At 42.9% G+C, this 23034-nt stretch overlaps 1 protein-coding gene and 1 long non-coding RNA gene across 2 annotated transcripts; one reads left to right on the top strand and one right to left on the bottom strand.

Moving 5' to 3' along the window:
- Nucleotides 1–11764: 11764 nt before the first annotated feature.
- LOC128154002 (uncharacterized) lies at nucleotides 11765–15798 on the bottom strand. Its single transcript, XR_008239206.1, has 2 exons — nucleotides 15285–15798; nucleotides 11765–12443 (listed from the first exon to the last, which is right to left on the bottom strand). It is a non-coding gene; the product is annotated as an uncharacterized LOC128154002 (long non-coding RNA).
- A 253-nt stretch (nucleotides 15799–16051) lies between these two features.
- Nucleotides 16052–22836, top strand: PGRMC1 (progesterone receptor membrane component 1). The gene is made up of 3 exons (XM_052813418.1): nucleotides 16052–16479; nucleotides 18546–18701; nucleotides 20841–22836. The coding sequence occupies exons 1-3, from the start codon at nucleotides 16152–16154 to the stop codon at nucleotides 20939–20941; spliced, it is 585 nt and encodes a 194-aa protein (XP_052669378.1). The 5' UTR covers nucleotides 16052–16151; the 3' UTR covers nucleotides 20942–22836.
- The last annotated feature ends 198 nt before the right edge of the window (nucleotides 22837–23034 follow it).

The following is a 23034-nucleotide window of genomic DNA, read 5'->3' as shown; positions in this document are numbered from 1 at the left end:
AGATAAGAGGATTTCTGCCTTGCAGAGTTTATACATCCATCTGTGATTAATATTAGGAGGAAAATGAGGGTCAAAGCCTATCTCTGAAACTGAAAGTAGAGAGTGTAGTCAGGGGCCTCTAACTATGCACTATATCAGCTTTTTATTCATGCATATAAGCCTGAAGAATTTGCCATGATACTTGCTCTGGAGTCTAATTACTGTATGTTGCTCTAATTATGTCTATTTTTACACTTTGTGTACAGCGTGTGGGATTTGGGGGATTTTTTGTTGTTGTTATTCCCTGTTAAGAGGACTTCCTGCAAGCTACTTCAAAAAAATGTGTATTTCAAAGCAGGCAGCAATACATATAATCTCTTCTATTCCAGTGTTTGGTAACTCTGAGTCTGAATCGTTTCTTGCAGTTTACCACAAAACACACTGTCTTCACCTCTGAGGAAGGAGTGAAGATGAACTTTGGTGTGGGGTATCTAGTGCATTACTGAGTTCTAAAATATGGCCAAAAAGATATTGGTATGCTAAATCTGTCCTTTATGTCCCCACAGTCAAATGTGAACTCTTCCTGGATTATCTGGAGATGAAGGTCAGGCCATGTGTCATTCAAAACGTAATTTCCCCTAGATTTGCAACAGGATCACAGATGTAACCTCAGACTTCAGTGTCAGAAAATATCAATTGCCAAGCAAATAATACAGATAAAGAGAGAGAAGTGTTTGTTCAACATTTTACAAATCTACAACGATTGATTCTCATATAAATATGTAATTTATTTATAAAGAAAGTAACAGCATCCCTGTATACTTAGACGACATAGCCAGGATGTGCTGCCTCTCATGTATCTGCTTTTTTCATCCAAGATCATAAACCTAAAATCTAAGATTTTAATGAGTCTGAATGAAAAGCAGATTATTTTTGACACAGTGGAAGAGCTTGGTATTTCCTGCGAAAATACTAGCACGGTCAATATTTTATATACTGGGAAACTGTGGTTCTTTTGTCTAAGGGGGGGTAGTGCAGAAACTGAACAAAGGAGCTCTATTTCTACACATTCTGACTTAAGAAAATACCATGTTAAAAAATATTAAGTTCCAACAACACAACTTTTCCTTCTCAGTGTCCAGGCAGGCACCAATATACAAGACCATCTGGAAAGAAATATGAGAACACAGTATGTAGCTACAGGCACATGGACCAGTGCCTAGTCTAGATGTCGAACATCAGAGGTAACAGTTACTGAGTCTAAACAAATATCCTGAGACATGTGAATAATGAATTGAGTTTTCTACACCCCATTCTTCCCAAATTCCCCTCTAGGGATAGATCCAGTCAATGTCCTTGCAACACTCTTGCCAAGCTCCCTTGGAGACAGATCAGAAGGACATTGCCACTAATGCTTGTGCTGTGAATAGCAATCAAGTTTAATGACTTCCCATGTATATTAGTTTTGCACTAATGTAGGTCCACCTCTTCAACAGAATTACTCCTGCTTTGTTTGTACAGGTATAAGCAAGAGCAGAACCAGGGACTCACACATCTGGAATAATATTCCTAAAATCATCAACATCCTGAATTTCAACTGCGACTGAAATAAAAATTCAAAAGCGAAGGTCATCTCTGATACCATCTCACTGGCTGTCGGCTGAAGTAATAATATGGGAAATCACGGAATCGCAGCTCTGGGGAAAAGGCTGTCTGACTCCAGTGCCTGCAAACACAAGGCTAACGATAAAGTGACCATTAACCTTCAGAGAAGGGCAGTGAGGTCCCAGAATGTCCTGCCTGTAGGCTTTATTGCTCCAAGGGGAAATGAACAGAAAAATAAAAGTCAAAACTGCATACTCTTGACATTTAACTCAAATTAGTAGGCAATGGTAACATCGCGCTTTCTTTGTTGGCTTTCCTCTGTATAAAGGCATGAATACAGTACCTGGTTCATTCCACAAACTGCAAAATAAGTAGAAAGTATTGAGCAATAATAAATTTACTCCCACCACTTGATATCTGCAAGATTAATCACAAGTACCAGACATGTGTCCCTCTGCATAGGATATAATATTACCCCATACTGCAGATACAGCTGGGAGAACTGAGGCAGAGTAATTCAGTGACTATTCCAGAATCCATAAACTGCAACTGAACCCAAAGTTTCTGATGCCTGGAACTGTGGTTTAGAGTCTTTCCCCATCCTCCCTCGCTCAATAAGGACAGCCAGAAAGACCCTACAAGAATAGGCACCCTATAAATATCCAAGATAACTTTAAGTTCACTAGCCAGCCTTCAGCCGTGGGAACTCTTACAGGATCACTGGCATCAAAATGCTGAGTTAAATTAGAAATCAATGACTGCACTACATGATTTGGCCCAGCCTGTCCAGAGTTTCAAAATCATCACATAATAAAAAATACCTCATACTGAGCCAATTTCACCAGAACAGACCCATAGCACAGCAGAGTCCTTACACAGCAGCCCAACGCATTACTCAGATTCAAGTTCTGGGAATCTTTAAATATCCCAGTGTGTTCCCAATTGTCTCTTAAATATGCTGGAGCTGTTCCCATCATAATGGGAAGGGAAAATATCTAATAAATATCCAGAGGCAGGAAATAAGCTAATTGCAGAAGAATTTTACCTAAAACTGTTGAATAAACTACAGTTCTGTGTCACTAAGTCACATAATCACATGCTTAAACTGGATGTCTGCTTGGTTCTTCTTGCTTCAAACAGTGCGACCACAGATCTAGGCATACACTTAAGTAATGCACTGAGCTGATGGGTCTATCTATCATACCAGGATCAATGGTATCTGAAAAACGCTACAGTTGAGAGTCATGGCAAACTTAAGTTCATTGCTTTAGTATCGTTCTGCTTTACCACGGAGATTAGGGGATACCTACAGCTTTCCTAGGACAAATGCCATTCTCAGCCTCACCACTCTGGCCCCCATTGCTACCCTTTAAACACGACATACTTGAGATCCACTGGTATTGGCTTCAGGTATTGCCCCCTTGCTAGTAAGCAGTTCCTTCCATCTAGGTAGTTTCTATACAGTGAAATACCAGCTGACGCTGCAGGTCCGAACAGGAAGAGGAGCAGCTGTCACCATGCACCATGTAGCTGAAAAGTCACCTACTCCTCTACAGGTTTTATCAGCACCCACACAAGAACACAAACTCAGATCCTCTCATGAAACAGCTCCTTTGGATATAACATAGAGGCTAATATAACTGATACTGTCTGGCATGGTACTAGTTGAGTCCTCAAGGGACTCAATGTATTACCTGGACATAAGCTAGTATGAAGACTAAAGATTAGCTATGCTTGTTCTCCACTCAGAGAGCTCCCTTTGGTCACGAAAATACTAAGCAAGACCTCCATCTACTGAGGACTATTTATACATAATGTGTATAAGACTAGACAGTATTTAAAAGCAACTAAAGGTTGATGAGCTAAGTTACAAGATGGATTTGCACTGCTTTCTTGATTACACAATACCTATATTGTAATATTTTCTCACTGTGGATGAAATTTAGTATTTCATGAAGGCAACTGCAACCAAGTACAAACACTAAATGCTAATAAAACTTCTGTATTCTTTTCCTAGTTTGTGCAAAGTTTTCTTACCATGAATTCACATGTAATTGCTAAATATAATGGGATGTTAGTAAAAAACATCCAAAGGAAATGCCATTGAATGTTGCAGAATAACCAATGGTGATCAGTAAAAATGATATATTGATGATATGATCAAGCTTTTATTTTGATCAGAATCAGTTGCAAAAACAGCAAATACTTTATCTCTGAAGAGTCCCATACACACTACAAATGTCACACACCTTCGACCAAAATGAAAACCTGTTCAAAATCTGAAATATTTTTCCTTTGGAGGAATGAGGGCACATCATTGTGCTGATGCTGTGTAATGTATAGTAGAATAAAATCTAAGTCACACCCTATGACTGTTTTTATCCCTCTTGTAACTGCAGAATGAAGAGCAGTGGCAATGGCCATAGTTTGAGGGCCAGTAGAGCAGAAGAAATGTGATCACCAGAATCAGAGCATGTAAATTGCTTGTATTCCTTTTTTTCCTCTAATCCAATCCACAAAAGTTGTGGTGGTATCGTTTATAACATAGTTTCTTCAGACTCATCACAATAATAATGGCTGGTTTGCTCCTTTTTTCCCCTCTTTCCTCTATTTAACATGATTTTACACTGCTTAGCATTAAAGAGATAACATAAAACCTTTTGCATAGCCTAGAAGCTTGACAAATCAACTAAAGCAAAAACTTCTGAGATAAACGATAGTCTTTCCTTGACTCAGATTTCTTACTTTAAGCTGATTTATTGTAAGAACCTTAACGTTTTAATGTATTTTCTTGTACAATAAGATATCATTTTTAATTATTGCAGAACCCACAGCTTTAGGAGTTTAACTCTCATTAAATCCACTCTTCAGTCAGCACAGTAGCAACAAAGTGATAATGCATGAAAGATAGATCCAAAAAAAGAAAGTAAGTGTTAAAAAAATAAATGCTTAAAGAAGTACATACTTGCAGTTAACAACATGTATAAACAGTCTAACGTTCTTCTGCTCACTCTATTGCTCTTGAACTCTTAAGAGCACACAAACGCATTGCGGTTTTGAAATTTTTTTCTGATGTGGAATACCTGCATGCTACGTCTCTTTCAAAAGACCAAAATCTTTAAAAATTTAAAGGTTTGTGCATCTGTAAATAAGGTCTTTCTCAATATATCTGCAAAGAAAGAATGAAGGATTTTGGAAAGAACTTTCATTAGTATTGTACACAAGGCAATTCTGAAATGGCATCTCCAGCTGAGTTTACTCTCCTAATGCACAGGAGGTTTTCTATACCCTATTCTCTATAACATTGTGTTGACATCTCCCTTTTTTTAAACTAAGATTTAAAGAGTCAATTATATAAATCCACAAGCTCCCTATGAGGTGTTAAATCATTTGCTGGCAGACTTGAACGTATAGATTGAAAAAGCAACAAAATCAAGCAAGCACCATTCACACACACTCCCTGCTTGTAGCATGTTCCTAGGTAATTATAGTATGGCCCTATAGTTTAAATTTATAGAGAAGCTCTTGGACCATTTCTCAAATGTCAAGTAAACCACACAGCCTACCTCCCCTGCTCTCTTTCCCTCGCCCTTTCACTTCCTCCTCCTAAGATAATGAAATGTATCATATAAAAAAACAGAGGGTAAATTCAGGAGAACTCAGAAATCCTGACACTGCTTTGAAAGAAAACAGGATGACAGACTGCATCTTCTCTAAACCTTCCCCCTCCTGTCATTACCAGTGCTTAGGAATATAAGAATAGTTTCTTGAACCATAGGGATAAAATTTAGCCTGACATTGTGAGGAAAAGCCTTAGACCCCTGTTATCTGGCTGCAGTCATCTGTAGCAAGTCAGCAAAAGGCCTGGGAAAAGATGCTGGTTTACCAGATACCATGATCCAGGGTAGACAAATGTCCCCAGATCACATGGTAAGGGCTGCAGCTCCAACTCTTCTAGGCTACTAATCTTCAAAGAGAAAAAAAAAGAAGTAAAAAAGAAAAAAAAAAAGGTAAAACAAAACCAGCAGCATTAACCCCTCATGTGCTGGCAGGTATCCTTCCCATATAATCTAGTGGAATACAAAAATGGTCTCACAAAGTGTAAACTGGGAGAAAGGAAAGGACACATTTGATTGCAAGCTACTGTAACATTTTCTGGCAAAATTACAGCAATAATATTTAACAGATTTCTATGAATGATGGCAGCCTCTTCTTACTAGTAAATATCAGTTAAACTGAAGAAATGCATGCTCAGCAGAAAGAAGAAAGGGCTGGAACAGCAGATGAAAAGCCAAAGAATGGCAGTGAAAGCAGGACAGACTGTATAACTCCTTGACATACCATTATGCTGAGGTTAGCTCTAGAGAGGGCATCAAAGTCGTGAGCAAAATAAGTATGTGCACTAACCTCCACTTTCCCCCACAGGCTTTTAAGCAGCAATTCAAAAAGAAGCTGTGAAGTAAGATCCTCATTACTTCTTACAGTTTTAAGAGCTTAGAGTAGGGAAGCACCCCAAATTCATCATTCCTGAGTCAGCAACACTGTGATGGCTTAAACAAGTGGGTATATTGGAAATAATATTTGGTGCTCTCTTCATTTTCAGTTTCTGAATCATTAAAGATTCTGCTTTCAAGCTTTCTGTCCCAATATGTATTTTGGCAGTTTTGCCTGGTTTTGGTTCATCAGAAGAATGTTCAGAGACTTGCATGATTGCTTGGCTGTATGAGCTATGACCTGATGAGATCTCATGAGATTTATGGGGGGAACTGCAATAGTCAGCAGGAGTGTGAGGGAGGAATAGTAGTTAAAACAATCCTTGTTAATAACATCAGCTGCAAATCTCAGTGTCTGCTGCTCACCAAAGAGGTGGTTTCAAGTTCTAACCTGTAGCACTCCTTCCATTGCACATATAAGCTGTCAACCAAAGATATGGAGATAAACCTCTCCAGATGGAGAGAAATCTATTCAGCTTTATGCTTAAACTACACAATAGATTGACCTTAAACAGACAGAAGAATTGGCACAGAAACTCATCTGAGGGAATGATGAGGGGATAGGACTGCATTTCCACTAAAACCAATGTCAAGTAACAAAATCTCATGCTATGTGTTTGAATTCATTTAGAAGAAACTGATGAAATTCAAATGGCATCTATGCTTGTGGCATTAGCATTCCTTTTGAAAGCTATTTTAAACTTTAAAAGGATGTATATGTATCTGTGTTTGCATGACTCAACATGATGCTGGTGGCATTCCAATAAAGTCAAGCCACCGATTCTTGAGTTTGGGCCATATCCAGAGCTCACTAAAATCAATGACAGGCTTTCCACTGAATTCAACTCTTCCTGTCATAGCCTAGGCTTGCAGTCTGATGTACAACAGGGACTACAGTCACGCTGCTTTGTCCCCTGTTTGACTTACTGCACAGCTTGATGTTTATGTTACATAACTAAAGATACTCAGACCAACCACACCACGTACACTGTCCACAGTACAAACATAAGGATTACTGAAAATCCTCGGGGGGAGGAATAAAATCAAGTCCCCAGTTTGCTAAACCAATGTGTACTTTCTTTTCATTTAGAGAGAGAGAGTGTTCATATAAATAAATAAATAAATACAAATGAATCTCTAACACACTTCAACAGTATCAGATACAGTAAGCATTCTGGTCCAAGCTGTAGTGGATTTTAGCAGAGATTAAGCAGTTAAATCGGTTAACTGTTAAAGATGTGTTCGTTGGTATTAAACGTATTAGACTCTCTCCCACGTACACAAAGTATTGTTCACTGAGTGCCCATTTTCACAGCTGTTCAAAACTGAGTAACATCTTAGCCCTTCTCTTAACGCTTAGGCATGATCCCAGTATTTGCACTTGCAGCTAGTGCTTTCTTGTGAAATATTCTAAGTAACCATTGATCTCTAAATAAATTTTTTTAGAATTTAAATAAATAGACCTGTATTAAGCAGCTCTTTGGACCAAGTACAATTTCTCTTTTCTTCTTTGACTGTCATATATCTTCTGGTAAAAGAAAACATAGCTGTGCCTTTGTCTGCAGCAAACTCTCTGACTGGTAAATTAAGACACATTTCAAGTGGAGACAAATACTAAGTTTGAAACAGAAGCCAATGCCAGTAAAAATTCTTAAGTGGTAAGACTTAACTTTTGCTGCTTAAGTCTGCACTTACTGGCTCCCAGGAAGACTAAAAAGAAGTCTAAAAGGGGATCTACTTCTCAAATGTCTGAATACAGCCAAAAACCTGTGCTGTGGGTTCCAAAGGAGAAAGAGTTTTGAGTCATCAAATCTGCACCGGGCATATTTCCATCTTTGTGGTCACAGGAATCTGTGACATATCATTTCCAGAAAACTTCCATCAAATCTTTGATGAAAACACAAGCGAACAGCTTAAGTGGAAAAGTCCTCCAACTCACAATGATCTATAACACCAGAGGAGTTTACTTTTGATTCATGTAACATCCACGTAACGTGGTTTTGCGTAGTAGAAAAAGCATTTATATACATACATAATCGCATAAATCTATATATATATACGAAACTTGAGTCAGTCATAAAGTCCAGGGTAAGACGTGCTTTGCACTTTCTTATACTATAGTGAGTAAGAACCAAGGCAACTTTGAATTTTGCAGATATAGACCCAAATTCTCTGTTGGGCTGGATAGTTCTGGAATCCTTGCAAACCTCACACCCCACCTGTGCAATGGGGCTGCATTTTTTTATGACTATGTAGGAGCCCAGTCTGGAGAAGTGTAACTGTGTTGATCTTGTGGTAAGTCATCTACTGACATTCGTCAGAAACAGATGAGCAATTTCACTAGGTCAATGTAACTTTTCAATTGCAATATTCTTCAGGAATTGGCCTGAAGCACTAGCAATGTACTGGTCTGTACATTATATAGCTAGAAGTCCAAACTACAAACAACCGATCAACCAAACAGTGCAAAAAGTGATTCCATGCCCATGAAACCACTGGTTTAATTTTTCATTGTATTTGTTTTATAACAGCAAGACAAATATATATTTGCATTTCTCATAACATATCTGCAAAGGTACTGGAGTCCTAATTATCATTATCATATTGTGTGAGAGAAAAAGAAATAGAAAACTCATATTCATGAAGCTGTTAATAAAAGATAAAGCCACCAAACTTGCCTTTCCATTTTAAAGGTTCCTAACAGTATACTTCAAGTTACCTGTAACCTCCTTCAGTTTCCACCAAATATCAGAAGGACAATACAAAGTGTCAAAGATCTACAGTGACTGTAATCCCAAGCGGCTCAGAATATGTGTACTAGGCTACCTCCTTCCAACTCCCCAGTCTGCTACACCAGGTCTGAAATTAATAAAACCCCACCCAAATCTGCATCAGACAAGCTCTGGTGATTGCATGGGTCTAGGCAGAGTAGTCCACTCACAGAGAGATCTCTGTAGGAAGTACTGCAAGGACACAGCACAATGGCTGGAAGGGGAAAGGGACTTTTCAAATGACATTTCCAAGAAAGCAGTTGGACTAGACTATGGAAAACACTGGAGGTGGTTCGCTGGGGTTCTTGGATACTCTGTGCTCATACACTGCCTGCAGCTTGTTACCTTGACTAAAGCACTTGCCCTTCCATGAGCCACTCCTACTTGCACAAGTATAGTTATCATAGGAAATTCATCAAAGTCGTTATGTGATCAAGGCTTTTCTCCTGCGTACAGTTGTTTGCAAGATCAAGCTCTTAAACTATGGGGTGTATCCGCAAAATAATCATGAAAGAAACGACACAGTGGGTGTCTGTGCATTCTACTACAGGTTATGGTTCCCATCTGCTCCCTTTACAAGACCCTACCACTCCTCTCACGCCACCACTGCATACTCGCCCTGAGATCGCACGGATTCTCCCACTCCCCAACACCAGTGTTAAGGCTTCACACCTGGGAGACAGCCAGCAATTCCACTAACGATGCAGGAGACAAAATAAAGTCCAGCTCTTGTTAATAACCGTGACTACTCCAGCTAACCCACATAGGTTAAAAAACTGTGTTAGGGCATAAAATGTAGAGATCTGACCCTGAAAGACTGCGAGTCTGTAGGTTAAGGATAAGGATGCCAATCCAGCCCGACAGACTGGAGTAAGCAGACGTTAGCCAGCAGCCGCCGAATAAAGCGTTCGAACAAAGAGCGCATCACAGCAAGCTCACGCCGCTCGCGTTATTCTATTACCGCCAAGCAGAGGGCTTCGCGTGCGCAAAGCCCGACCCGAGGAGCTCTCGCCGGCACGGCCCCGCTACGCCGCTGCCGAGGGACGGCGGGAGCCGCGGGCAGGACTCCTCCCTCCACCGGGACAGCGGGTGCGGAGCTGCCCGGGCTGGGGCCGTGCCCCCCACTCCCGGTTACCGCCTGCGCTGCCCTCCCCGTCCCCCGCCGCCGCCGCCACTCACCGGCCGCCGCCCGAGCGCCCCGCTCCGCTCCGCACCCGCCGCTCCGGGGCGGCCCCGCCGCGCGCTCCGCCCGCCGCCGCCGCCGCCCAACGGCACCCAGCGCGCGCCCCGGGGAACCGGGTCTCGTGCACCAGGTAGCAGGCCCCACCTCCCACGCACCGTGTCAGCGGGGGGGGGGGGGGGGCGGCCCCTCGTGGGAGCGAGCGGAGCAGCAGAGACACCCCGAAGGGCCGGGGGAGCGGCGGCAGGAACGGGGCTTCCCCACGTGAAGCCGGGTCAGCACCCCCCCCGGAACAACTTCGGCTCCGCCGCGCTGGGACCGGCCGTGGGAGCGGGCGGCAGTGCCTCTGCCGGAAAGCTGCGCTTGGCCTGGGAAAACCACCACGTTTAAAGAAAATGGAGGGGTTTGATACTGCAGGAATTTTGGCTCTTTCTCTTGCCTTTGCGGGATGGGAAGTCTGTGCTATCTCCAAGGCTTCCCCACGGGTTTGGTGTCCGTGGAGTCCTGCAGACTCAGACCTGGGAGAGCCACAATAATTCAGCTGCGTAAGGCAAGCCTACGGCGTGAAGGTAGCGGGCGGTTCTGTGGCCTCGCTCCCGAGACACAACTGCTTGCGAAAACATTAAGCTTGACCTATGACGCCTGCGTTCAGCGCATTGCCTAGAAGGTTTGGGGCACGGTGCAGGGCATCTTCTCAGCATACGTAATTCACGTAACATCTCTCGGGCTGTGGGATGACTTTGAGGCTCTGAAAGATTTTCTCTTTGAGGACATCGCCTGACTACAACAGCTGGAAATGTATCAGGCTGGGAAACTGTCGGGCTGCTTCCTTAACGTGTTGAAAACTGGATGCCACTGGATCACTATTTAGCACTCTAACTTTGTGTCAAACCAAGCACGACTGAACTATCTTCAATGGTTTAATAAAATCAGAAAGCCAAAGATAAAAGGAATCATTTGTGGAACAGAGAAATTCGGCTTGCACCTGGAAGTGTATCTAGTCTAACTAGACACCTAGATGATTTGGGAAAAAAAGCAAGTGATACTCCTTCCATATGCCTGTCTGCCTACTGCGGCTTTCTTCATTTTACTCCGTCACCCCCTGTCTTGTCTGTGCTGCTTTGGATTTGACAACCTAACTAAAGCAGACCAAAGAAAGGCAGTGAAAGCCCTCTTTGTAATCAGCTAGGGTGTCAGAAGCAGATTTCAGCTAAATAAACGCAAACCAAGATGAGAATCCTTGCCTATCTTGTTGCATTTCTGCAACTAAAATGTTGCAAGGTTACACCTAGAAAACTCTACCTTCCTAGTTTATTGATACCTCCCTTCTTCTAACCTTTAAATCTATTAACGATGAAGCTGGTTGTCAATTCACATTTAAACAGACTGATCTGCTCTGTAGCAGAACTAGCACTCCATCATAGCGGCAAAGAAATAACAGGCCCTACTTCAGGGATATAGTGACATGAGTGAAGATGGCTCATGCATTCCAAAATGCAAAGTGAATGTCTCCAGTGTAAGTAAAATTGGTCCTTGTGAAGAACACATGTACATGCAATGAATACCATTTCCCTATGCGACGCTAACAGAGCAGAGATAACATTTCCTACTCCCTCTAACAGCGCTACTGATTTGACTCAATCTGTGAATGCACCAAATTTCCTTCATGTCATCCAGTTATTTTTGATACATAAAACCCTCCTGGTTCATCAGACCTGTAAGCAAATCCAAGGAGCTATTGTCAGAAGTCAGGGATTTTATTTACTCTTTCAGTGTCAGTCAGCGTGCTTTCTAGGGATACTGAGTGTTACATTGCAAGAATCACAGGCAGACTTATGTTTTCTTTTTTCCTTATCTCTTCCAGAAGTATCTACAGCTTGTCTAGATTGTTTTTGACATCTGCTGCCTTTCAAAAAAGGAGCCCATACTGAGAATTCACACATGGATTTTCATCTATAGTTAAGAGGCAAGACATCTCCAAAACTTCCTAGTGTAGTTGCTGTACGTACTGACCAAGCAAGTTTTCTTGTCACGGTGACTGTCAGTCCTGTTCGGCATGACTGAATTGAAAACCAACGTCCTGGCAGCCTAAAAGGCAAGCAAGCAAGGGGGAAGATGAGGCAGGGGGTGTGGGGGGGAAGATTTTAGTCGCGAGCTCACATCACTATGTTTCCGAGGAAGGCAATTCTCCAGCATCAGCAGTCTGCCTTTCCAACCCCCCTCTCTGACACATTTTCTAAAACTCGGTAAAAATTCCCATCTGGAGCTGTTTTCTGCTGCAGATGTTTACACATATATCTGCAGGAATGACAGGATCTTGATAGCCTTCAGCATAGTGTCATCTTCACATTGCAAAGTTCGTTCTTCTCGTACTTAGCTGGATGAAGAGCACAGCTAGAAAGTCAGAAGATGCAACTGAAAAATAAACAGCAATGTGATGGAGATGGAAACAAAAACTAAAAAAAAAGGAAGTCCAGCAGAAAGATGGTCTGTGCTTTTGATCTGAAGACTAGATGTAATTCAGGGCATTCCTAGGTCAGGTACCTGCTCTGCACCTGGAACAGACCCACTCTAACAACAGCTTAATATAATGCCTGCTGCCAGCATTAGGATAGTACATTTGACCTACTGGACTGCTGCAGTTTAGGGAGGGGTTCTGTTTTCTTGGCATAGGTAGTGACTAGTCAATAAAAGAAGTGAGATTACAGCATCTCATCATTCCTTTCTTTTTCCTTGTTAGTAAGTTAAATTATTACTGGGGGTGCGGGTTGAGGGGGTGAGGAAGAAAAAAAAAAAGAGGGAAAAGTAATAGCTGTATTACACCAGCTGTGAGAAATAAGCAGGCACGATAGAGCTTGCCTACGTAAAGGTATTGGATGGTCTCATATAATATGTTGCCTCTCTCTCGAAGGCTTGAACTCCTTGTGTCTTTGCAAGGCACATTTAATCTTGCTTTTTAGTTTCTTTACTTAGAGAAGTCTACAGATTCCAAGAGGCCATTGGACCACAAGGCAAAAACTTCTCTTTATGGCTGCTACTTGATGTTACAAGCTGTTTGTAATGCAATCCTATGGTACATTACTGAAGTCTCTCAAATTCTCAGGTGGGAGTTACAAATCAGACTTTAGGCTGGACAGTACAGATCTAACTTGCCAGTGGTTTTATTCATGGCCAGTTCTCAGTAAACACAAAGACTAAGATACCTCATCTGTATATCAGAAACCCTGGGTCCTTGCAGGTCGAATGAAAGCCAGCAATAGTTCCAGGTGACCAGCAGCTCTGGGAATCTGCTCACAAGTAACGCAAATTAGGCATCAGTATCTTTGCAAACTTCTGAAAAGTTTCTTACAGTCATAGTTTGAATTAAAATAATCAATCAGGTAAGTCAGAGAAAATAATTCCTGTGGAGGGCTTCCAAAGGAACAATGAGAGAATGTGAGGACCAAAACCAGCTTGGCAACAATGGTCCCCATGTACTCAGCCAAGGTAAAGCATATCATGGGGAACCTAGGCAAGGCACACTTTGTTTAGAAGCATTAAATATGCTCTAAGAATTCATTAAATCTACCAGACACGTTCCAAAGTGGAAATTGAGCAGTAAGAAGAATGCTGATGTGTAGTAGAGCTACTTTTTCTTCCTAACAGATTTATGCTGGGATATTAAAAAAAAAAGTAGGAGTATTTTAAAACTGTTTGAACTACTCTGATTTGCAAGGATATGAAAGTTATTCGAGTTCCAATGCTTTAATTAATAAGAAGACAGCATTATATTAGAACTGCTTTATCAAGCCATCTCATAGATGTTGTTTAACAGAATGGTTTCAAGGAGGAAACTGTTTTTGTCTCTAGAATGGAGAGGAAAACCTGTGTGGGAGCATAGCTAATGCCTGTGGTCTTTAACTGGAGCTGGGGCCAACTCTGTTCTCCCTAGAACCTCAGTTCCATTTAAAGGAATTGCCAAGTAAGCTTGCTAGCGAGAAATGTATAACAAAGGGTTCATGAATTTAGATAATTCTGACTCATGTATCATAATTTTATTTATGCCCATTTATTTCTAAATATCTGTTCTTATATTTTTCTGAAGTAAGATGCATTCTGAGGCATATGAGTATTTTTTTATACGCTGCAAGGTAAAAAAAAAAGAGCTTGAAGTTGGGCAACTGTAACTTGCAGTACCAGTGCTCGTGTGGCAGATAACCTGAGATTCTATCAATCTTGGCAATGTTTCCTGGCCCATCTTTATCTAAGAATGAACTGTTCTTGGATGGTTTCTGTAGGATACTAGGCATAAACAGAGCTTCTTTTTCCCTCCCTTCAGTGTCTGGTTCACGGTCAAATTCAGGGTTGGGGTTGTTTTGGAGTCTGGGTTTTTTCCTCTCTCTTGAACAAAATGTATTGTAAAAAATTAAAATCTCCCTCCAAATTTCTGTTTTTTCTACATCTATTCCTCTAACATGTTATATCAAGACAATGAAGTGTAATAGTGCCATGTCTACACTGAGCAGAATTAACTGTCATCTAGGTAATACAGCTCCTAGTTTGAATAATTCTAAAGTTTTAGAGATTTATCTAGTATCCTAAATAGGGTCGAAACGCAGACCTACTTTACTACCAAATACAAATCTCAGTCATCAGATCAGTGAAACAATGAGCTTTTCAAGTTACACAGCAGGTGGAAGCAAAAGTCAGTGTATACCGTAAATGGACAGATCAAGGTCCAAGTGCTGATCAATAAAACAAGGAGCTTCCCAAATCAGACAGCAGGTGGAACCAAACATCCTACCTTGCAATGGCAGAGCCAACATGTTTAAACACCATAGTACTGAGAGGTCTTGGAGTGTATCCCAAAAGGCAAAACTCTATCGGTAGCCCCGGTGGCCCACAGGGCTACAATTTTCCTAACACTGAGAATTAGAAAGTAAATGAAATGCACTGCTTTCGATTTTATTTAACTAGGCGTCCCAATGGTACGTTCAGTAAAAGTGGCCTTCATCCGCTGAAGCAGTGGTACAAACCACCTGCCAAGCTACAATGCAAGATCAAGGTTGGTACGCTGCATTTCTTCTCCACGTGCACCCTGAGTGCCATTACTCACTTGTGTAGAGGGAATAACGATATTCTGACTGGGCATTGGTTTGTGTTCTTTTTGAAGGATGGTGAGGACACATATTGCAGAGACAACTACTCAGACCCAAAACACCATTTCTGCTTTCTCACACCTGATACTAAGGAGCAGATGACAGCAGTAGTACTTACCTGTATTCAGGGCTCCAGTCGCTCCATGTGAACACCATATCGAGTAGGTACATCGAGTTAGTACTTCCTTCATCTTATGTTTTACTTCACCAAAATTTCCGTTGAAAAGGCGGCCGAATAAAGAAGTCCACGACTGGACACTTTTCTTTTTCTTAATAGTACCTTGTGGTTGCCGCTTCTGTGGTTTTTGGGGGCCGGGGGGTATTACCTGAAGAGGAAAAACCCAGAAGCCTGGTAATTTCCTCCCTTTTCTCCCTCTTTGAGCTTGGCACGATCGCTAGTAAGCACTGCGAAAAGAACCTGCCCCAAGGCGGAGATGCGCCCTGCCACAGGAGGAGCGGGTGCAGGGAAGGGACCGGCCGGCTCCCAGCTGGCCAGCGCGGCAGCTTTGACACGGGTCTGCCGCAACGCCGAGGTTATTTTTGCCAACATTTCTGTGAAACCGTGTGCCACGGAGCCGCCCCTGCGGCGGGCCGACCTGACCCGACCCGCTGCCGCCTCGGCGGGGAACGGCGGCCGGCGGCGCCCCCCCCCCGCAGCCATTCCTGGCCGGGCCGCGGGCTCTCCGGGCGGCCGCCGCCATCGCCTGGCTCACACCACCACCTACCGTCGGAGGCGGGTTAGCAGCCGGCCGGCGCCGAGCCCGCCTCAGACTGAGGGCGGCAGCCGCGCCCGCGCCTCAGCTTCCTCCCGCCCTCGGTCCCGTCCTCCCGCCGCCGCCGGCCCCACACGCCCGGGCCGTCCGCCCGCCCGCCCGCCCGCCGGCCGCGTCCCGCCCCCTCAGCGCTGCCTGAGGCGGGCCGGCTCCTCCCGCCCGCCGCCGCATCGCGCCTCAGAGCCCGCCGTGCCGGAGCGCAGCCGAGCCCGATGGCCCGCGAGGAGGTGGCGGCGGCGGCCGGCGAGGAGGCGGCGGCGGCGGCCGAGGGGGGCGGCCTGTTGCTGGAGATCGTGGGCTCCCCGCTCAACCTGAGCCTGCTGGGCCTCTGCCTCTTCCTGCTCTACCAGATCCTGCGGGGCGAGCGGCCCGCGGCGCCGGCGGGCGAGGCGGACCCGCCGCCGCTGCCCAAGATGAAGCGCCGCGACTTCACGCTGGCGCAGCTGCGGCCCTACGACGGGGTGCGCGACCCCCGCATCCTCATGGCCATCAACGGCAAAGTCTTCGACGTGAGCCGCGCCAGGAAGTTCTACGGGCCCGGTGAGGGGCCGGGCCGGGCCGGGGCGGGCGGGGGCCGGCGGCGCAGGCCCGGCCCGGGAACCCCCGGCTCTTTGTGCCCGGGATCCGGCCGGGGCCGCTGGCCGGAGGGATCACGGCGGGGGAGCGGGGGGCCTCGGCGGCTTGGCCCGGCTGGGGCCCGCCGCGGGGCCGGTGCTGGCGGGGGAATTTGTTCCCTGCGGCCCGGGGATCGGCGTGCTCCGCCTTAATGCCTAACCCGCCTCCTGGCCTGCGGGATAAACGCTGGGCTAAGCTGCCCGTGCCCTCTCGCCCCTGCTCACGATCCGGAGATTTGGAAAGCATTCGGCTTGCTGGAGCTGGGAAGGGTGGTGCGCAGCTCGGCCTGTGACAAGATCGCACAAGCGGCAGCGCTGGGAGAGACCTGCCTACCCGGGTGAGGCGGAGGGCAGGATTACTGCTGTCGCCTGGGCGCCAGAGTCGGGCCTCGATGTTGTAAAAACTCCGGCTTTGCCAGCCTACGTTGTTTATTATTGCCTTTATTTTCCCAGGGCAGGTTACACGTACCGTAAGGGGTTGTGCCGCTGTTGGGTTGGGCGGCTTCGTCAGCCTCAGGTGCCTTTGGCTGATGCCGGGCAGCAGAAGCGAAGTGTTTACATTCCTTTCCCAACTTCTAGTGGACATCAGTCTATTGCATAATATATATGCTAAATACCTAACCATTTAGATTAAGCCAGCTTCCTATCAGGAGTGCAGGCAGTTCAAACGTGCAAAGATTGAACAAGCTATGCAGAGACTTACAGAGCAGCTAGTGATGAGGTGGGTGGGAGTATGTGCACCCAGATGTAAGAATTTAATCACCTCCGCTAGGGCATGGGGTTTTATTTTTAACAGAGGCACTCCTGTTAAACAGCCTCAGTGAGGCTTGTTAATTTGTACCAGGATCTGTCTGGCATAACCACTCTTGAGTTGTGCAGACAGCTGGTAGCTGCTGTAGTGAGCTGCCAGTGCTACTCGGAGACAAGGAGAATAGTGCAAGAGACACCACGTCTTTGGAAGCATGATGAGATTATTACTTTTGGTCCAAACACAGACTGGAGACTGTCGTGGAATGGTGCTGGACTGTAACTTTGCGTTCTGCAGCAGTCAAGATGATACATACAGCTGAGTTAGGTGTGCAGGTTTGTATTTGTGCAAACTAAAAACAACTTGATTTAAGGACCATGCTTTGGATACTACCTTCCTTGACAACAGTAAAAGCTGCTCGTTGTATCCAATTTGGTAATTGCTGAATGGTTCATCAGAGTGTCTGGCTAGTTTGGTTTTCATTTTAACGGAAAGGTAAGATTCTTTTGATGAATTTAGGAAAAAGCTCACTCTGGGAGCTGTGGAAGATGGCATGCTCTCTACAGTAACCAGAGTTCACATCTAACTTCTTTAAGCTCCTTTAAGAAGAACTTTCAATGTCTAGTTGCAACGTGATATCTCTGTTTTCGCCTTGTCGTGCAAGCAGGTTAATCATTAATGAAGTTTAGCAAGGGTCTGTCTTGATAAGATATCTCTGATCTACTGTGAGTTGCATGTTTTGATCATTTGAGTTCATCTTGCATCTTCAAAGTTTTAACAGATATTTCTTCCAAGTTGGTAATTTGTAGTATCTCCACCACATTTTCTGTCAAGTCATCCTTTCAGCTCTTTAAGTCAGGAGCATCTCTTAGAAAACTTCCCTTTCACCTCAGACTTACAAATTACAAAGGCTTCCTCTGATCCTCTTTCTAAGGATGTGCTTTCCCAATTTGTATGCTTATTCTTACCCTGTTCGTATGTTCCATGCACCGTTCTGTGGTTCATTGTCCTGATGTTTCAGCAAACTCAGCATCTCTTCCCATGGTTTTGTTTCTTGTCCTCTTCCTCTGTTTTCCTTTATTACCAAGAATAAAACTTAAAAATGTTTCAGAAGTTTGAGGCACCTCTGACTCACAGGTCAGGGTAGGAACCATGATGCGTTTCAGTCTGGGGACTCTGATCCATGAAGATCATACAGCATCCATTACCTCTGTAATAATGCTGCTTATGTTTTTATTTTAAAGAGGGCCCGTATGGGATTTTTGCTGGAAGAGATGCATCCCGAGGTCTTGCCACTTTCTGCCTGGATAAGGAGGCTCTGAGGGATGACTATGATGACCTCTCTGATCTCAACGCTACACAGCAAGAGTCCTTGAGGGACTGGGAGTCACAATTCACTTGTAAGCAATTTTAAACCTATTTACAAAGAAGTAGCTAACTACTGTAATAAGGGAAGCAATGGTTAAAAGGCTATTACCACCTGGAAGCATCAGTCTGGAAACGTACTCTGAGTTAATACCTCAGTTTACTAAGTATTACTAGAATTACTGTTACTCAAAAGAATCAAGGGAAATGTCAGATTTTCCTTCTGCGTTCTCCCTCTCTGCTCCTTAGAGAACAGTAGGAGAGATGAAAGCACTCTGGCATAGGATAAGATCTATAAGACCACCGAAAAAGTTGACAGGAATTGGAAATTAAGAGCATGGTTTTGATACAGTTAAGAACCTATCTGTAGAGACGATAAGATTTTAATGCTCTGAAAAATGAAGCTTATGTCCTGTTCAGCTTCTCAGAAACAAGAGTTACATTTGAATTACTACTTCTTGGGTTTTTTGAGTTTTGAAGTCTGTTTAAACTAGGCCTTTTCCCCTTGGAGCTCTTGATAAAACTTTTTTTAACTCTAAATAAGTTACTCTGCATGGCCTTGCTGGTGGCTTTATCAGATTCATGGACAACTGTACCCAGCTGACTTTCTCCCCTAGAAGGTGATCAGGAATGGGCAAATGCCACCTCTGTGCTTGGAAGCAGCCTGGTCGTTACCGTGCCAGTGATGGCCAGAATGGCAGAAGAAAAAAGGCAACTTGCACACTTGAGATGTTTGTTCTAAAATTAACAGAAGGAAGTAATTTTCATAGTTGCCTTGTTTTTCTATGCTTAGTATTAAAAGTTTAAAAAAGGCAATTCCAACTGTTTTGTGTTGTGTGCCTCAACTTGCTGCTCAAAAAGGAGAACTTCAAACCACAGTTTTATGGAAATTCCTATGTTGACCTTGTACTAGGGCATGCCCACTGGTATGATTTGTTTTTTTCTCCTGTTGTATATCTTGTTGATGAAAAATAATTCCTCCATATCTCATGATGCCTTTTAGGCAAGTGAACACCAAAGGGATTATTTCTACTCCATTAAGACAAAAAGTACATGTATCAGTTGTTTGCCTTGGTGTATTTTACAGATATATATGATGGAAATTGCATATACAAAAAAGTTGTATAGTGGAAATCAAATGGGTTTTGGGTTTAAGTCTAGTGTTCGGTATTAAAGACTTACTATCACTAGCTAGAATGGAGCTTTCCTCCACATAATGTCATTAGAACATCTCGGTTCTGACCTGATGTGGCCCTACTATTTTGGCGCTCTTCCTGTCTTAAAACTGTTAATCATGCCACACTGAATGGCTGTGTTATGATGCTAACAAGTATGTCGCAGAAACCAGAGCTATGCTACCAAATATCTGACGTAAACGAGTGTTTAAATCTGCCTTTTCAAGAGTTGGGCATCAGGACTGACAGTGAACTGCACTCTTTTTATTACTATGTTTCTAGTAAATTTGGCAATTAGTTGCTTTAAATTCTTAATTATAACAACAATGCTAGTCCGAAATACCTGTAGTCAGAGGCATCTTTTGCTTTGTTGAAGTTGACAGATGGGCAACATAGCATAGCTCTCAGTTCTTACATGTATATGATCTTGGTGTTTTTACACGTTCAAAAAGAGATATAAAATAAGGGAGAGGCTTAGCTGCATAATCGGATAACAGATCTGTCTTTATCTTTGGAAGAAAGAATCTTTCTTCTGTCCTATTGGATATTTTCAACATATATTACAAGAAATAAAAACCCTTGAAAATTGTGCACATGTGCATGTGCGTGCGTGTATAATATACAACGTAAATATTCTAACAATGCCATTGGTTGAAAATGAGCTTTGACATTGGCAAGAGAAATAATCTAATCCAGGATTCTGTTTCTTTTGCTGGATGAGTCCCTCAGTTTACATGTGTCTTTACATTCATTCATCTTTTGGCTTAGGCAATAGGAGGTTACATGCACTTTGCATGTTTCTTACACTTACTACAACATTAATAGTAGTTCAGGTAGTTGATTTTGGCTTTTCACCTTCCCCTCAGTGTTTGCAACAAGTCGCTGAGAGCTGTTTCATTCTAATATAAGCATTTTGTTAATTCAGGAAACAGACATAGGAGTTAAAAAAGGTACATCTTCAGGGTAGAATTATGACTTGGATTCTTTCTTTTTCCCCAGTTAAATATCACCATGTTGGTAAGCTGCTGAAGGAAGGGGAGGAACCCACTGTATACTCTGATGAAGAAGAAAAAGATGCCCAGGATGCAAACAAAGACTAGAGAGTGCAGTGAGGACCAATCTATTTTTGAATTGTAGAGGATCATTTGTAAGATTCCACTTCTGTTTTACAAGTTGCAACAGCAGCAATGCTTACAAAAGGTCCAGAGTTACAGTGAATTATTTCTTTTCAAAGGTTTCCTTTTCAAATTCAGTGGTAAACTACTAAAGGTCTAAGATTTGTCTTCCTTTAAACCTGCTTAATCTGAAGTATGCACGAAAAATGTCTGTGCAAAAGTAAACTGCAATTTTGGCAATAAAGGACTATTCCTGTTTTTCTTCTATCACCATTTAGTGCAGAGTAGGTTGAAATCACGGTTTTACATTAACAACCTAGCACTGTGGACACAAGCACAAGAGTTAACTTCACATATGCAACACGAATTCCACTAAATCCTGTTTTGTGTTAGCTTCTGCAGGATCTGGGCCTTGGGTTGTAATTCTTTTAGAAAAGGGACTATATTTAATTTGTCCATGAAGCATCGTACTCATTTGTGGTGCAATGTAATTCAGTATTATGTAAGATAATTTGGCTTTTAAGGAGTTACATAGCAACTTACAGATGAAACACTAACTGCTTTAAAAAAAGGTAAGACTTTTTGAGAGGTTAAATCACTTTTAGACACTTAGGAAGTTAATAAGGACTGATGAATACTTGATGTATTCAGTCATGCATAATTATGCATGGATTAATATTCTTTGTTTACTTTTGAAGCGCATCTGAAGTATTACAAAGGTTTAGATACTGAGTGTAACTAGGCATTCCTAAAAACCAGGTACACCATGAAGCGTGACTTGACTGGACTACTATTCATTCACTTTCCCTCTTAGTAACTCTTCTGTGAACTTTAATGAAATGATATTAAACAGGGAAGACCAGCTGCTATTGATTCCTAGGCCTAAAAAGACTTGCTGGTATGGCATGATTAACAAGTGCTCTTGTACATGCAGCTTTAACTAGCAGACAAATGTTACCAGTCAATGTAACTTACACAAGTTCCCAGTACAAAATAAAATAACATGGTGTAAGCCATTTCTGTATTGAGGCCTTTGTTGCTTTGGAACGTTGCCATTAAAAGAAACAGCACAATCGTCTCATGCATAACCAGCAATGCTATACCTGGGGGACCTGACCTTTGAATTGCTTTTTACTTATTTGCTCTCTTAGCTCACATCTCTCTGTAATTACTAGGTTTGTTCTGACTATGTAACCTAGTCTCCTCCCAGAGGGGCCTGGGTAAATGGATCTGACCAAGGACAAATGTAAATGTGCTCCATCATCCAAAATACTGCTGCAAAACCTTCTCAGAAATCCGAAGGAGATAACTAATGATTTGCTGATCACTCGTAAATGTGTTTCTTGTCCAAGTGATTCAGCTTGGGTGCCTGTCTGGTATAGTTCCCCCCTATTTAGTTTCTCTGGTTCGGCTGTCGGCTCTCTGGACGAGTTGTTTCCATTTGGCAACAGGACAAAAACGATGAACCGAGTCCTGAGTGGGAAGGTGTAAACTAGGCAAAATTGTTTGGAAGTAGAGTGCATTGTGCAACAGCAGCTTTCATAAACAAGTTGACACAACATGTTAAAGTGCCTGAGACCATCTGTGGTGAGAACGAATGACTTTCCCTCAGTCCTAACACTGTCATGGCATTTTCTTTTGGTTACACCAGGCCTTCAAATGAAGCGTGTGGTTGCTTGAGCCAGATAGCTTGCGTAAAGTGGTACTGTATGAACTACCTAATGAAGGTCTAGAGACAAATGTAAATCTTGTCATGACCTTTGTGTTGCTATTTTATTTTTAGAGACATTTATACTCTGCAAACTACTACTAATGGTTTACCTCAAATTGGAAACGTGCTTTTATTTGTTTAAGGCAGAAAATAAAATACTCTTGCATAATGGTTGTATTTGTTTTTATTTACTGCAACTAAATGTGATACTTAATCCCCCAATGTTTCTGGTTTTATATCGTCTTTCTCCAATGTCTTAACGTTATCCAGTGCATAGATTGAGTATAACATGTTCTAAGTGAATGCCTGTAAATGTGGTTCTGTAGTGTAACTTTAACAGAATATTAAATATAGAACATGTTTATGT

The sequence above is a fragment of the Harpia harpyja genome, chromosome 18 (genome assembly GCF_026419915.1).
Source record: "Harpia harpyja isolate bHarHar1 chromosome 18, bHarHar1 primary haplotype, whole genome shotgun sequence".
NCBI lineage: Eukaryota > Metazoa > Chordata > Aves > Accipitriformes > Accipitridae > Harpia > Harpia harpyja.
The sequence above is the reverse complement of the archived record's forward strand: the minus strand, read 5'-3'. Positions and strand labels throughout refer to the sequence as shown.